Source organism: Xiphias gladius, chromosome 11 (genome assembly GCF_016859285.1).
Source record: "Xiphias gladius isolate SHS-SW01 ecotype Sanya breed wild chromosome 11, ASM1685928v1, whole genome shotgun sequence".
Lineage (NCBI taxonomy): Eukaryota > Metazoa > Chordata > Actinopteri > Istiophoriformes > Xiphiidae > Xiphias > Xiphias gladius.
Genome location: NC_053410.1, coordinates 1937632 through 1953766, shown reverse-complemented (window position 1 = coordinate 1953766; position 16135 = coordinate 1937632). Strand labels below are relative to the sequence as shown.

Sequence of the window (16135 nt, the reverse complement as noted above, 5' to 3'; positions counted from 1 at the left end):
CCCTGCATTTATGTGAAAGAAGTGACACCAAGTGGTCGTGTGCGAGTACAGCAATTCAAATACAGCTCTACAGCACGTTGCACCATATGGTAGGTTCCAGTATTTATTACTTTTTCGTGTTGCCGCTGCTGTGTCACATTCTTGTGATTACATTTTCGACTTTGTTTTTCTACGTTGAGCAAACTTTTTCGTTTTCCAGCTCAAAGTGAGGCTTTAACCCCAAGATGACACCTGAAAACAACAAAGATTTGAGATGTAAATGGCAGAATACAAATAAAAACTTACACTAAATTTGAATATAATTTTAGAAATATTCAACAATATACGGTTTACTGTGTGTTCATCAATAAACATGTACAGACAATTCAACGACGCCTTAATAAACCGTATTTATATATTTTTTCAAATTCCACATTAAAGAATAATTCCTGTTCATTTTACCTTGGGTCTTATTTTTGTAGTTCTGTCCATCATTTCTATCAGAAGTGATAAAAAGAATAGGAATAAGAATAATAATGTTATAACCAAGTGAATGTCAGACAGGATGTTGGACAAGCCAACAGTATATCCGGATTGTCTAAACCCCAGTCTCCTACGAAACCAATTTAAAGTACTTTATAGAATCAACAAATAACAACAAACACACGGACAAATAGCAAATTGAAGCTAAAATGTCTGGAGTTACATTTTGAATGAACATAGTGTAGGTGAAAACCTTAGATTAGCAGGCAGGCTGTGCCAAATGCATGAGCCCCAGAGGTGGAAGAAGCTTTCAGAAGTTTCTAGAGTTTTTGTTTTTTGAAGATTATTTTTTGGCAATTCCGTTTTTTTCTTTCCGACAGTGGAAGTGCAGCTACAGAGACAGAAGGGAGATTCGTTTTAAAACAGGCTGGAAAAAAGCTGCTGGTAATAAACAGCGCCGGAGGATGAGAGTCTACCAGGCCCAGTTCAGACGTTGTGGTCTCATGGCATTCAACTTAACCATTAGGCGTATCGCTGTGTGGTAAGAGTGTTTCTACTATAACAAGTCAGAAGCCTGCGTTAAAAACATCTTTGCGTAAGTAAAAGTGCAAGTAAAGTGTGGGCGTCAAAATAAATGTAGACATACCGAAAGCGAAGGAACTCATCCTGCAGAATGGCCCGTTTTTAGAGTAATCTATAATTTATCACTATGCATTAAAGCATAAGCACCACTTTACTGTTGCAGCAGGTAAAGGCGCGGCTACCTTGAACTGCTCTGCGTGACGCTAGTGTCTTAATCCCTGATGACACATCGCATTTCGTTTGTCGACCATATTTTGAATTAGCCATGTGAATCTGCAAAAAGCGGCAGGTGACTAAGGTGAAGGCGGTGGGGTAAGAAGTACAGGACATGCGCTGACACCGACCGCGGCCCCGATAATCCCAGCCGCCACAACCTTTCGGCAACGTCCACGACCCCCTGAAAAACAGCAACACGTGGCCATAACCTTGGTGTCATGTTTGTTCTTTAATCTTCAATGGTTATCACACAGACCAGCAAGTTTAGACATAAAAAGTATTCCAGGTCTTCACAGTATTGCATTTTGCACAGTGTTATACAGACTACAGAGTTTTTAGAGTGAAGGCACAAAACTAGAGATTACTTCTGCAAACGAAATCCCTACTGACAAACATGATGGACTCGGGGATATAAAACTTGGCCGCGGAAACAGTTTCACACAACATAAAACTAACTTTATCTCTACCGACTCACGGCAAGGAAGGTAGTAGGGTCATAGTCAAACTAACGCTACCTCCGCTTCGAATGCTTGTTCGGTTTTGTTTTCACTCGCTCCTCCGACGTTCTTCTCTCCGTCTCAGAGCTCTTGCACATTTTTCCCCAAGACATTTCAAAACCTAGAAGTGATAAAAGTTATTTCCCGGACGTTTGCAGACCTGTGCACGAACCCTGCTGATTGTCCAGTGTACAACACTCCCTTCGCATGAGATCCCAACAGCTCCGGTCTAAGCGCTCTCGGTTGGTTTAGTGCAACTCTCTCTTCAAATACCATCAAAATAGACCTCGCTCTGCTACAAAAGTACACATAGTAGTACATGATAAGAGTATTTCATAAGTACTTTGCTTTTTTTTTTTTTTTTTGCTACATATGAAACATGCTTTCACAGTAACACGATAGCTACATATGTAGTAGTAGTAGGGCTGCATCATGCATCTTCTACCACCTTCCAATGACCCAGCACCAGAAACTCACAACCGGCAGCATTTCACCAGACACAAACCTGAAGCACTGCACACGCTCCTCCACACACACACACACACACACACACACACACACACGGTCTTTCAAGAGTTATGCTGCTGTTTGCATAAAAACCCCCACGACTCCATTTTCAGTGACCAAAACATCCGACTGCGCCTGGGTCATTTCAATGGCTTTGCTGCCATCAGTGGGTCTGCTCCGAGAGGTGAAGCGCCGGCGCCGGCGACCTAGCAGGATCACTTCGAGCACGCAAGCACGCGCGCTTCAGTAACCAGGCCGAAGTCGGACGTCACGTAAATGAGACACCTGGTTTCAATTAACGGATTAGGGGATTAGGGAGACCCGGTGTCGCCAGGCAGATTTTCTCCCGGAGAACGCCGATTTCTCTGCCGCGTATACAGGTAACCAGGTTTCTAATCCATAAACAATCGGCTTTTTCAAGTGCACATGAGAAAAGACTGCAGACAGCGGAGTAACAGCAGAGCAACGTTTGCTTCCATCTAAAGTCAAAGACCCCGAAACTAACGCGAAGCCACTCGATGAGTCTATATAAGTCGATATAAGTTTCCATCGCTGAACGTTTTAGCATTTGTTCAGTTCAGACAGACGGTTAACATAAAGCCACTGGTTGACTAAGCTTTGTGACGCACGCAGCTCAAACTGAAAACACTCAAAACTGCTTTCACGCTGCTGAGACGTCGGTTTTTGTTTTTTTCCTGTACATCGCCTCTTGGTTCTTTCAGTTGCTGAAAAGCAAAGAGAAACGGGATTTTTAATTGACAGCAGCACAAACGCTTGGGCTTAGATCATCATCAGTGTCTAAATTCCCAAAGTGCTAAAGGACTGGCAGATCTCTGGGATACTCAGTGGGCAATTTGTCCAGATTTATCTGGATCAGGTTTTCACGTGGTGAGAAGCAGAGGAGGGTGAACCCGACCAATTTCAAGTTTACCCCCAGCGTTTCAGGGGTTCAGTCATTAAAGCTGACGACTTACGCTTTGTTTTTTTTTCTGAGCTTTATATTCAATATATATTCTATTTAACACAAAGTATCAGGTGTTACTGAAATGCTAAAATACAAAACAAAACAAAAAAAATACAGCACAGCATCTGGCTTAAAAATATCAGCAACTTCCAGTAAATTTGGAACAAATCATGATTGACACCACTGCTGGTCAGCCTTTGAAAAAGGGTGCCTGCAAGTTGTATTCACTTGCATTTAAGATATTTTATGACCTTATTAATGCCAATTAGAAATTCAAATAAGATCAACTAACTTGAAACAACTAGAAAAGAATAAAAACATCGCGGCGAAGCATCCGAAGAGAGTCGGCAATGCGTAACCTCTCAGCAGAGCAATAATACACCAGCACGTACGTTTAGGATTTTGAAAACCGAATTCTGTTATTTAACTGTATTCAAGACAAATACTCGGAGGCCTTAAATTTACTTCACACAATTTGAGGAATTTAAGACCTCTCCAGGACCTGCAGACACCCTGTTGAATAATAAAAAAAAGGACACGATTCGTCTTTGTGACCCAGATAAATGTTCTGCCAAGTTTAAGTACTGTAGGACGACTACTTCCACTTGACGACACACAATAGCTTTGTATACAAAATATCTATTGACACTGTCAACAAAACCTAAACCGACATTTTACACCGAACACGTACATTCTTGTGACTGGATGACGGCAAAAATGACGTGTAAACAGATCGTACGGGACGACGCAGAGAGAGGAACGATTCTATTGAACAAGCCGTCGTCAGTCCTTTAGTATACTGCAGATGTACTGTTTATGCATTCACGGCACCGTAAGTCACTTTGGATGAAAGCGTTGATACGACGTCATTCGTTTGCGGTCGGAGAATCTCCACCCGTTTCTGTGCGAATGAGTGCGAGTTTAAGCCCGAACGACGAGACCTGGGGTCAGGTCTTAAAACACGGCATCTCTTCAGAGCGAGCTACGCATGAACTCAAGAGTACATTCGTTATGTGTGTGTGGCGTCCTCCAGAGCCGGGCCGAGCTGCCCCTGCATGCGCATGGCTTGTTTGTGCTGGCAGTGCAGTGGAAGGTAAAAAACACGATGAAGCACAAAGACTGGCATCAGGGTCGGCTGACTGAAGCTTTAAGAAGCTTTAATTAAAGGATAAGTCTGGTGTTACTCTATATTTTTCCCATTGTCAACAACTCACCGGTTCCTACTGAAGATGTTTAAACTTATAAACAGCTCACAAATATGTAGTTTCAAAATAAGCTTGGCTTTTTTTTTTTTTTCTTTTAAAAGGTGCTCAACGTAGTTTTCAACAAATGTTACTCAAACAGGTGGGAATGGCGCATTTGTTGAAGGACTATTTGTGGCAGCAGGACGGTGTGTGTGTGGGACTGAGTCAAAGTAAACCTCAGCGTGTGTGTTCATGGTGATGAAGGAACAAGTCACCCATGCCGATTTGTTGACAAGGATAAAAATACGGCGTTTATCTGGGTTTTACCTTCCACGACATCTCTGGTTTAATCCTGCTTTGGTAGCAGGCTGGTGGGTGACGGGCTACATTCAGTAGGACCACGGCTGCCAGAAAAAATTAAAAGTCACAATAAATCGGTCAACATATTTAACACTTCTCTCTATGTACAATAATCAGTCTCTGAAATGGTCCTAATGTGGTGAACCCCACCCATCTGGCATTTACTAAAGCCTGTTCAAACAAAAGCCAAGAATTATATGCAAAATTGATCTGACCCAGGTCCGGTGTCATCAAAGTCCTGTCTGTGCTTTACAAACCAAATCAGAGCTGAAAGGGCGGTACGGCATCTCAATTACAAAAAATGTTCCTCTATATTTTAGATTATTAATTACCATGAAATGCACTGTACGGCTAACAATTAGGGCCAAGTTTTGAAAATCCAAAGATGAATAGGTTCATCTTTGTCGTGCACATGTGATCATATGACTTGTTTATGGTTTTGAAACATTTTATGAAAAAGACAGAGACAAACATTCAAAACTAAATCAATAAGAGTTTTTTTTAAACTGCCTCACTGGCCGGATAATGAGAGTCTGTCGGGAACAGAAGTGCCGAAAGACATCCACGGCCTCACCGTTACAGGGGGACGCGCTAAATTTGAATCAACATAAGCTACATTTGGGCCAAAATGCTCAATTTCAGCCACTGGAGAGTCTTAAGAGAGACTAACGGCTTCAGGATGGTCTGTCTGTTCCAAATCAAACCTTATTTCAATCAAAAAAACATATGAGGTGTTGCTGGTAAAGTGTAGAGAACGTTCTGGCGGGGAATGACCCCATTGATGAGGATGAACCAGTGGTTAGTCGACATTATGGCCCCCCCAGCTTGACCGTTACTACTCTTGATTCTGGAGGGAGTCTCGATACCGGGGGAGGTGCAGATGGTGCAGGTTTTTCGATGTTGGAATCAGCTTCACGAGATGGAAACGGCACACCGCCGGTGCAGTTTACTGATGGTGCGCTATGCCTGTCAAGCTTTCTCTTCTTGCACGGTACGGGGGCAGATTTACCACTCGTAAAAAATGACTATTCATTTTCTAAACAATGGGCCCTTGATTTCAGACAGAGGTAGACAAAAGCAGATTCCTAATTTCTATCTGGCGAGCGGTGACTTTGCCTGTTAAACTGTCGCGGGCAGATTTGATCAACTGTAACTAGCAAGCTAATTAAGCTAACGTTAGCTCCATGAGCCGGATAATTAAAAACACTGTGTCCGGCTGCTTAGCTTACAGAAACCCCATAAACTAATGTAGTATGAAATGCTCCTTGGCCCTGGAAGTAACGCTGGGGAACTAATGTAGGTGGAAAGCTCATTAGCCAGAGGTGCTAATGTTTGCAGCTCACATTAAGCCAGGCAGACACTGTGTGTTTTTATTAACTCATTCTACATGTCTTTGTTTTAATTGGCCTTTCCGCAGCACCAGACCCTGCAACTTTTTTGCCGACACTGTACAGGTCAACTGATCGGCCACCACTTCGAGCCCACACTGAACGTCGACAATGTTGACAGAAAGACAAGAAGGCAGCGCTACCTTGTGTGATTCTATTATGAACGGAGAGTAAGAAGAAAAGAAGAAAAATGAAAATGGAGGATGCAGACGATATGATCTGCCTGTTCTGCAGCCAAGTCCGGTTTATTATCACAGCAGTCTCAGGACTACAGTTTTATCCACAACATGTAAAACACTACTCCAGTAATATTAAATCAAGCTCATTTCAGTTCATAACGGCTCTTTTGACAGCAGTCGTGAAATCGCACCATAGAACGGCTCAAACTGCACAGCCGACCAAAGTTTCCGACCTGCCAGGAAACCAACCGATCGTCCGGGAGCCCGATCGTTAATTGTTCAGGTGATAAATCGGGTGTCTGGACCTCAAACTGCACATCGACCGATCCACAGCTGGTCTGGCAGAATTTCAGCCCAATTCTAAAACGATTTGTGACCAATTCCAGACTAAAATCAGGCAGTACGTCTCTTACTACAGCTCCGTGCACGCCGCTTTCGACACGTGGAGAAATCTTGACAGAGCTGCTGTGCCTGGTTCCAGACGCTAAGCTGATATCGGACACGTTGTTCGGACGAGGGGTCGACCGTCGAACTACGTCAACCATCAAGATGGTCACGGGCAACGATCGCCGCCATTTGGCCCTAAAAGCACAGACAGTGAGAGGACAACTGGACCGATCGGGAGTGTTTTTGGGGGAACCAGGCCCAGATGTAAAGGTTCGACCAGAGGAGAGGACGTGTCATCGACATCGCTGAGATCCATTTACACTCAATCCATCTTGATTCAGGAAGAAAACTCTCCTCAGATTTCAACAACTCGTTCCCATGATCAGACCTCAACTGTGATTAAATCAATACAAAAGCACATTTTTACCTGAAGTTTGTCTAAAATACAGAGGAAAGAATTCAGAACATAAGTATCACTAAAGACTGAGATTACATATTACACTGTATTAAATATTATGATTTGTGCCATTAAATTAGACATAAGACTAGAAGCTGTCATTCATTTCTAGGTTTGAATAGTGAGAGTTTACCCACACTTACATCCCACTGAAAAGCACCCAGTGTAACTCTTTACAACGGTTTATTCCAGTAAAATAATCTATGGAAAAGTACAAAATACACAATAACACAGTGTTGGCAATAAAAAATCGTCACAATATACACTAGTATATGCTCGAATACAGTGTGTTCCCAATACGTTCGTGCAGTAATAGCTATTATTGCATAATGTTCCTAAACCCTGTTTCGCAATATTCAGTGATGTGTAATGTGTTTTCTTCAGTCTGAAACGAAACGGAAAAGATAGTTTTGTTTTATTTTGGCATTTATTCTCTCATCAGGGATCAGACTGCCCAAAACCAAGCAGAAGTCATTTATGAAAGAGTTGTTGGTTTATATTTTAGTTTTACTTTAGGGCTGCAACTGACAACTATTTTCATTTTCCATCAATCTGCCGATAATTTTTTCGATTATTCGTTTTGTCTATAAAATGACAGTAAATAGTGAAAAATGCCCACTATAGTGTCCCACAGACCAAGGTGACGTCTCCTTAACGTCTTGTTTTGACCAACCGACAGTTCAAAACCCAAAGATATTCAGTTTGCTGTCATGTGTGACAAAGAGAAGCATCAAATCTTCACGTCTGAGGAGCTGGAAACAGAAGATACTGGCAATTTTGCTTAAAAAAATAAAATGACTACAGTGATTATCAAAATAGTAGCAGATTAATTTCCTGTCAACCAATTAATCATTTAATCTTTGCAGATACAGTTTGATTTATATAAATAACTGAATAAAAAATTGCTAGGGAAGCTTCATTTACGAGGAGTAAATGTTTCCAAAAACCGTACAAACACTTAAAGTAACATTTGTAAAAATGTTTGACGTAATTGTTTTGTTATTATTTTTTGGGAATGGTTTCTCTTTAACTTAAAATGTGTTGTGATTTTTAAATTCTTGTGCCAATAACTGACGACAGTTCAATTTTTGAACAAATCAAGATTTTAAAAATGACTCCTTGATTTTCTTTTCCTTACCTTCTAAAAAAAAAAAAAACTCCAAAATGCTATTTCAAGAACATCAATTTGTAGGCAACGTTATTGTAGGCAGAAGGTTTGTGGTCAAAACAAATCTGATTCAAGCTCTGTGAGTTTATTTCAGCAATAAAGTACTGTCATAAAGGACTTTATTATTTACCAGTGTGTATTGTTTTAAATTGAACGGAAGAGGAATTGCTATTCCAAAGAAGCTAGATGTGAAAGTGACCTTACAGCACTTTTCCACAGGTTATCACACTGAAATAAAGTCATTGTGTAATAAGGTTTTACCCGCTGACATCCCCTCTCCCCGGTGTTTCCCCTACAGTTCTAGGCCTCGTACCCGGTGGAACGGCGGCGCTGGTGGTTCCAGATGTCGTCCCTGTGTTCGGGTCGACAGAACAGCCTGGAAGACTGGGCCAGCCGCTCCCGGTGCTCCCGCTCCCGGTCTCGTTCCCCGCCTGGTTTGGAGAACGGAGGTCGACTGCCGAACTGGGAGGAGGAGTGGGTCCTGCTGTCGTGGAGACCGGACGAGGAGAGCTGACCTCCCGCTGACCTGGGAATGACACGTAAACAAGAACGAGGTGTAAACTTTTTGGTGACATCCACCACGACTCGGTGTGGACGCCGAGGTTGAAGACGCTGAATGGTCAGCAGATGTTGGCTCCAAGAAAACTGAACGCAGTGGTAAAACTTTTAACCACATTCCAGAAACGGTTTTCTGCAAGATGGACGTGGCTATTTCAGCTATTTTCACTTGATCCTTCATGATGAGTAAGTGATTTAAAAAACAATGACCGTGTTTTTCCATCTCAGCCAAGTGTTCAAACTTTTTTGCAATATTTAGACTTTTATGAAATATGTTTTTTGGGGGTTTTCTTTGATGTCTGTCTGTCCGGACCACGGGTTTACTGCTCCGGTTCACTCTCACCGCTCTCACAGCGTCATTTTCGGCCGCAGCAGCCAGATGTTCTCGGAGAAACAGCTGTAAAAAGCCACCGTCCGCCACCTGCTGAGCAGCAAACAGCAGACAGACACACTCAGAGACCAGCTGGTGAACACGGTGGAGCATTTAGCAGCTGAGGAGCCAGATGTTTTCCCTCAGGAGCTGGTGGAGAACAGAACCAGAAGAGGGAGTACTGGACTTAGATTCATCAGGTGACACAGACACCAGATCCAGTTGAAGGATCATGTTGCTCTGTAGCTGCTGGATGTGGACATAAGCAACTGTTTGCCAACAAGTTCACCATATAAGCTTTTAAGGCGATGATATGTCAGTGTTGTCTGCGTGTGTTGCTGAAAATAAGCAGCAGTTATTGCAGGTACACCATTTTCTTCTTAATGTGGCTTTTTCAAACTCTTCTTTTGTTCGCATTTCTTTTAATCTGCTTGGAGCAGCAACCGGGAAGATTCGCTTCAGAGCAAACGGTTACACCTAGGCTCGCTGATTTTTTAGTTTGCAACAGCGCACCAAACCCCTCCGCTCACGTCACTGCTGATATTTTGAGAGCCGATACCGTCCCGAGTTCACTGACAGACAGGCAATCCCACTCCGGTGACCAAGAGGAAGGACAAAGTGTCACATGTTTAGCGATGAATTAAACATGACGACAACTCGGAAATCTGACAGACGACACACGAGTCCTCGTGAATGATTTAGCAGCAACCTTTTGACTTTGATTCAGACCAGCAGCAAGATGGAGCAGCGGTTTACCTCCTGCCCTGTTAGAGGACGATTCCTGCCGAGCAAGAAGCCTTTTTAAGGCTGAATCTGATTAGTTAATAAGGTAATGTTCTCACAACTGTTAGTTGCCTTGTCAGGCAGCTGGTTACGAGATATATACAGTTGTTTTTTTTTTTTTGTAACTGACATTAATTCAAACTGGTGTTCTTTGAAAGAAAAACAACCGACTTTGAAATGCCACCTTTTAAGCCTACAGGAGGCCAAAATACTAATACCCCCAACCACTTATTAAAAGTCCTTCCACAACACAAAGTTCTTCAGGGAAAACTAAGCATCAAACTATCATAGTTTCTCCAAACCCTCACATTCAGCAGGTAGCTTTGGCGAGTACACCAGCTTTGAATGTTTAATGTACGCCGCCGGATTTAGGGCCCGAAAATAGCTGACACTATGGCTTCCTCCTTTTAGGACCTTTAAGTCCACAGCTGTCGATATGATTTGCAAATGGTCAATGAGACAAATTGTTTTGGCGACCCAAAGTTTTCAATATTAAATAAACAAATCATAATCATATGAATAAACGACAAAACACGAAAGTAAATAAAATGAAATGAACAAAGAGAATTGTTGAACGCAGCTCCTTATTATGAAATGCGATTTAATCCTGCGGGTACAGAGTTTATTGCAGATGGTTTTGATTTCACTCCAGCAGTTTTTATCTAAAAATGTTTCATGACAGCATTTTTCTCAATTACTGCCACAGAGTCTGTCTCTAAATCCCGACAAATGTGGCAGGGTCGTTCATCTAACTGGGTCTCTGTCCGTAGCAAAAGCCAATTTATTGATTAATATGATCATGTAATTACATATGTGTATTTATTTGTTTAATATTAATCGGTTAGCTGTTTTGTTTTTATTTTTCTAATAGACTTTCCCGTCAAAGCGCACCAAAGTGGAATTCTACGTGAAATTTTATTCTCCTCCCCAAAGAATCCCCTGACTGTGGTGACTCTGCTCTAACTATTTTATTTTGCTGTCACGAATTCCGGTGTGACCGGGTACTCACCTGCTTTTAGTAATTCTGTGAGGTCCATTATCAGTTGGCTGCTGGTGCTGTTGAGGAGACAGACAAGGTCAAAATTCATGTTTTTTTTCACGACAGCACTCAACGACCACAGACAAAAATCCAAAAGTTCTCAAACTTTGATCCGCCCAGTGATTTGACGTCAGTGTGTGTTTGTGTACGTGACCGAGCGAAGAATTCTGCACATGTGTGTTGTGGTACCTTGTAGTGGTTGCACTGTGGCGGGCTGCCGTTAACCTGGTAATACTCCACCAGTCTCTCGGCCAGAGCGATGCGTCTCAGCAGGTTCTCGATGAAGCGCTGGATTCGCACTTTGCCGCAGGTCTCCTGTCGAGCCGCCGCTTCCAGAAACTTCTGGATGGTTATCACCTCCCTGGAAAGCCAAAATTACATTGTGAGCACAGCATCTGAATAGATGTACTACTCAACCCTGACTGGTCCAGTGAGCAGCTCATAAAAGCAGTTAAAAAAAAAACCCAAGGTCACTGCTAAAATGAAAGTCAGTAACCACCTTTATACTAATAATATACCAATGATAACACCAATAATACCTCTAAACAAGGAAAAGGGTGAGAATTGCAATCGAAGGAGCCCCCATGCCAACAACTACATTTGCTCCTCGTGGCTAAAGGAGTTTGATCGTGAGCTTTGAGCAACATTTTTCCAGCAGTCTATTCATGTCAAATTTCTCGGCTCTGACAGACGTTCAAGTAGTTTTTAAGATGTCTGGCAGACTGAGATTTGACATTTCAGGTGATCCACGCATGACCAGATCTACCATCAGGGTGTCCTGGGTGCACGCCAGCAGGACACATTAGACTGTGAGAGGCCCGTTTACTGGCTGCTGTGGATATCAACAGTGATCCCACAGCTGGGTCGTGCTAATGTGTCCCGGAGCCCGCAGCCTGCAGCTAACTCCACACCCCCCGATGAAACTTGTATTCTTCAAACCCGACCGACGCCGACTCAGGTGACATCAGCTGAGGACGTTTATCAGCTCAGGCACTAAAGGCTTTACACTAATTTTTTCACATATGTACTTAGACTCCGCATCACCTGGAAACACACGCTGAGGTGGAGTTTCCCTTTAAGGCCTTCAGAAGCGCTCATCGGTCAAACCTGTGGCCCGTTTACCTCTCTCGCCGTTCCAGTTCATTCTCTGAGGCGTTGAGCTGCTCCCTCAGCGCAGCGATCACCATGACAGCCACGTCCACCTGCCTGCTCAACGACCTCTCCCGCTCGGCGACCTCCTGCCTCTCCTGGGCCAGGTGCTGCGAGTGAGCGCGCTCACACAGGAGCTCCGTGTCGGTCTGGGCCAGCTCCGTGCTCACCCTGGCCAGCCGGCGCTGCATGGTGCTGTCGGCCGCCCGCAGGATGCTGGCCAGTCGCCGGCGCACTGCGGCCGAGGCCGCCGCCGTCTCCAAACCGGAGTACGAGTTCTGCTCTGGTGGTTACAGTAAAGGAAATAAGAGTCACTGCAGATGTAACCGTGACTGTACTGTTGGATACTGCGATCGGGATTACTGATCACTGAATCCCCCGAACGACATCTGAGGTGTCCCCAAAAACAATCTCAACACTAAAGTGACTCTGAAACAGCCACTGTGAATTTCTGTCACTTATTAAAAACCCACATCTTTAAATTAGACCCTGCTCCATAAAATGTGACATAAGCATGTACGTAAATCTGAACGCACCGACCAGGTCCAGGTCCAGGTCCAGGTCCGGGTCGGGATCCGGGTCCGGGTCCGGCGGGGGGCCAAGAGGAGCCAGACGAGGGAACGGAAAGTGACAGTGGTTGAGGTGATGGTGGCCTGCGTCTGCTTTTTTGGTGGACATTTTGATATCCTCCTCATTTCTACCTCCATCTCTCTCTTCACCATTGTCTTCCTCCTCATCCTCTTCTCCTACATCTTCATCTTCTGTGCCCCCTTCCTCTTCCTCTTCATCTTCCTCCTCCTCCTCCTCGGCCTGCGTCCCCACCCCGACACTCTGGGTGCGCCTCCTCACAGAGCTGTAGGAGTGGAGGTATCCGCTGTCTCTGCTGTCGCTGAGGGAGCGTGCATGGGGTGGCCGTCTTGTGCTTTGCTGCCCCCTGCGTGTTGGGAGGCTCATGTCTTGCCAGGGCATCGCCGCTGTCAGGGGGTCGGGGAGTTTGCCGGTGATGCTGAAGCCCCCGGTGACCGCGTCCGGCGAGCGGTATGAGTGGCGGTACTCCAGGTGGGCACGGAGCGAGGCCAGACTGCGAAAACGCTCCTGCTCCCCGCAGCGGGGGCAGCGGAAGGGGAGGTCGCAGGAGGTGATGGAGGCGGTGACGGCGCCGCAGGCCTGGCCGTTCCTCTCTAAGAGGAAAGAACCAGAACCTCTGGAACACAACTTCTGCTGCATCACTCGACACCTGGAACACAGAAGAAAGCAATTAGCATTCAAAGAGTCGATGGACAAAAAAATTTGTCCTCTGTGAAGAAAAAAGACCAAATATTCTCTGGTTCCAGCTTCTGAAATCCTGGATTTGCTGCTCATTTCTGTTTTACGTCAATAAAAACTAAACATATTTGGGATTTGAACTATTTAAAGATGTATTCTTGAACTCCGGAAACTGACATTTTTCTGAAATTTTACAGGCTAAAAGATGAATTGATTAATAGTAAAAGAAAAATATTAGATTTAGAGCTGAAACACAGCTGATTAATCAATTTACTGATTAACAGAAATGCACTTGGCAATATCTTGATAACTGATTAATCATTTTAGTCATCATCAAGCAAGAATGCCAAATATTCCTCGAGTTCCATTTTCTTAAATTTAAAGATGGTCTGCTTATGTTTGTATTATGCGATCACATGTTGAATATCTGTGTTTATCTGTATCTGTTGGACTGTTGGTCGAGCAAAACAAAAAAGACATTTGAAGACATTTTTCATATATTTGAAAAACTCAACAAAAAAAATCAATAAAACAAAACTACACAAGTCGCCGTTACAGTTTGTCATTGAAGTAAGTAGAACCAAACAGAGTAGAAGCGCCTCAATAAAAACTGAATCATAACGGGGCGACACTTAAGACTTTTTACCGATTTGAATTTAGTACGGTGCAAATATCAGTTTAAATTCTCAGTGTGTGTTTTTTTATTCTTTGAATTGATTTCAGAAGAAAACTGGCAGATGAAGTGTTTGCCTACTTGCAACTGAGGGCACAATTATTTTGTCTCCCAATCTGTCTCTGCCCGCGGGATATTTGGAGTTAGAAAACATCCTCTATTTACTGATCTTCTTCCATAATTACGATGACCTAAGTTTGCTTGTTTGACGTCCCTTTACTGCACCGACTAACCAATGTGACTACTGATAATGTACCGTTCATTATCGCCGTTCCCCAGTCTGCCCAAGCCCCACTGAAAAGTTTCCAAGTCTGTAGCTGCGTCTTCTCCTTCAAGTCCAGTTATTTACCCTTTAGAAAAAGACAAAGCGCCCGACGATGACTCGCGTGATTAGCGCGCAATTGTACACTGCTCACCGCATACTTTCTGTCGGTGCAACGCTGCTATACTTCCACGCATAAGTGAGCTATGTCATTCCTGTGATCCAGGACGACGTGGCAGCATATGACACCACGGTGACTGGCATTGAAAATGTGTCACTTTCAACCTCAATCAGAGCCAAGATGACAGACCGGGCGGCAGCGGGGGACCTGAGCGGGCGAGCAGCGGCTTCACCCCCCCAGACACAAACAACCCGAGCGGGATCTTTTTCATTTCACAGTTGGTTTTCCTGCGTCCAAATAGCCGCGTAACAGGTCGATTCCTCCCACAGTCCTTCGCATCTCTAGCCAACTCCGACGCTAGCCCTGCCGGAGGGCAGCGGCTAACGCTAGCTAGCAAACAGGAACCACCGCTGAATCATTACCGAGCATGAAGCGGATTTAACGTGCAGCTCTTACCGAGTGTGGTTTAACGGCAGACTGTAAATAAACGTCTAACCGTTACTGTCTGAAGGCGTCATGTCGCAGATGGAGACAGACAGCAGCCCGCATGATGTCATTCATTCACCAGAGGACCAGCGTCAAGGTAGCCCGGGCTAGCCACATCAATAACAACAGGACATCCGGTCAGCCCTTTCAAACTTAAACCGAGGAAGCTACTTCCGGTATGGATTTTCAACAATGTATTTTTTTATATGTTAAGTTCTATATGGTAGACTTCATTTAATAAAGTTAAAAAAAACTATAACTTGAAAATGTTTTGTTGTCTGTATTATGTGACATTATTATTATGTGATTATTATTATTATTATTATTATATGAACTAATCTCAATCACTGTGCAAATTCCTTAATTTCTTCTCCATTTTCTTTTTTTACCTTATTAACCGAAACATTTATCAGATATAGGACAAGGTATTAAAATGTAAAAATATACATAAAGTACTAGTAAAATATATAACTGATAATGTAATAAAATATAATTTAAGAGAGGAGTAGATTGATTTTTTTTTTTTTAGAAAACTTTTTTAGAAAACTTTTTGTTATCGTTTACCAATTTTATTATATTTACGACTGTTATTATTCCTGTTATTATTCAAACTGTTCTTGTCTTGTAGTATTATTACGCCAGCATTCGGCAACATTTGAAAATCTTTCCCATTTTTTCAGTGTATTGAAAAAATGATCACAAGGCTGATAGAAGCAAAACATCCTCTGCATCATTATTAGAATTTTTTTTTTTTTTAAAGTCCTAGGTGTTACATAATATCATGGGAGTACATAACAATGGTGATTATAGTGGTAGCCACGCCCGACACAGAGAGTTACACAGCACCCCGTCACCTTCAGAAGATTTACCGTCGGCAAGTAATTGTTCCCTCTTTGTTCATGTCTTTATCAGTGTCTTCTCCCCTGGAGGAATCCTGCCTCCGCATCCTACCTGCTGAGAACTGGGAGCCGAGGGCCCGAATCACACAGCTTCGCGTCTGATTTTTCTTTCTTCTGTGGCAAACTTGCAACAAACTGACGCAGAACCTCAGCCTTGGCCTGTCTAAACGGTCAGCAG

General features: G+C 43.4%; 1 protein-coding gene across 8 annotated transcripts; it reads right to left on the bottom strand.

Annotated features, from left to right (window-relative positions):
* Nucleotides 1-126: 126 nt before the first annotated feature.
* Nucleotides 127-15168, bottom strand: znf365 (zinc finger protein 365). Of its 8 annotated transcripts, none has more exons than XM_040139267.1 (8): nt 15029-15168; nt 12787-13487; nt 12224-12533; nt 11291-11462; nt 11072-11118; nt 8665-8877; nt 4740-4816; nt 155-231 (listed from the first exon to the last, which is right to left on the bottom strand). In XM_040139267.1, exons 2-7 carry the CDS (start codon nt 13475-13477, stop codon nt 4759-4761), a joined length of 1491 nt encoding a protein of 496 aa, XP_039995201.1. In that variant the 5' UTR covers nt 13478-13487; nt 15029-15168; the 3' UTR covers nt 155-231; nt 4740-4758. The 8 variants fall into 8 exon arrangements, with proteins under 8 accessions (XP_039995203.1, XP_039995201.1, XP_039995202.1 ...); XM_040139268.1 differs by lacking the exon at nt 155-231 and adding an exon at nt 2106-2989; XM_040139269.1 differs by lacking the exon at nt 4740-4816 and having other exon boundaries at nt 127-231.
* Between the last annotated feature and the right edge of the window lie 967 nt (nt 15169-16135).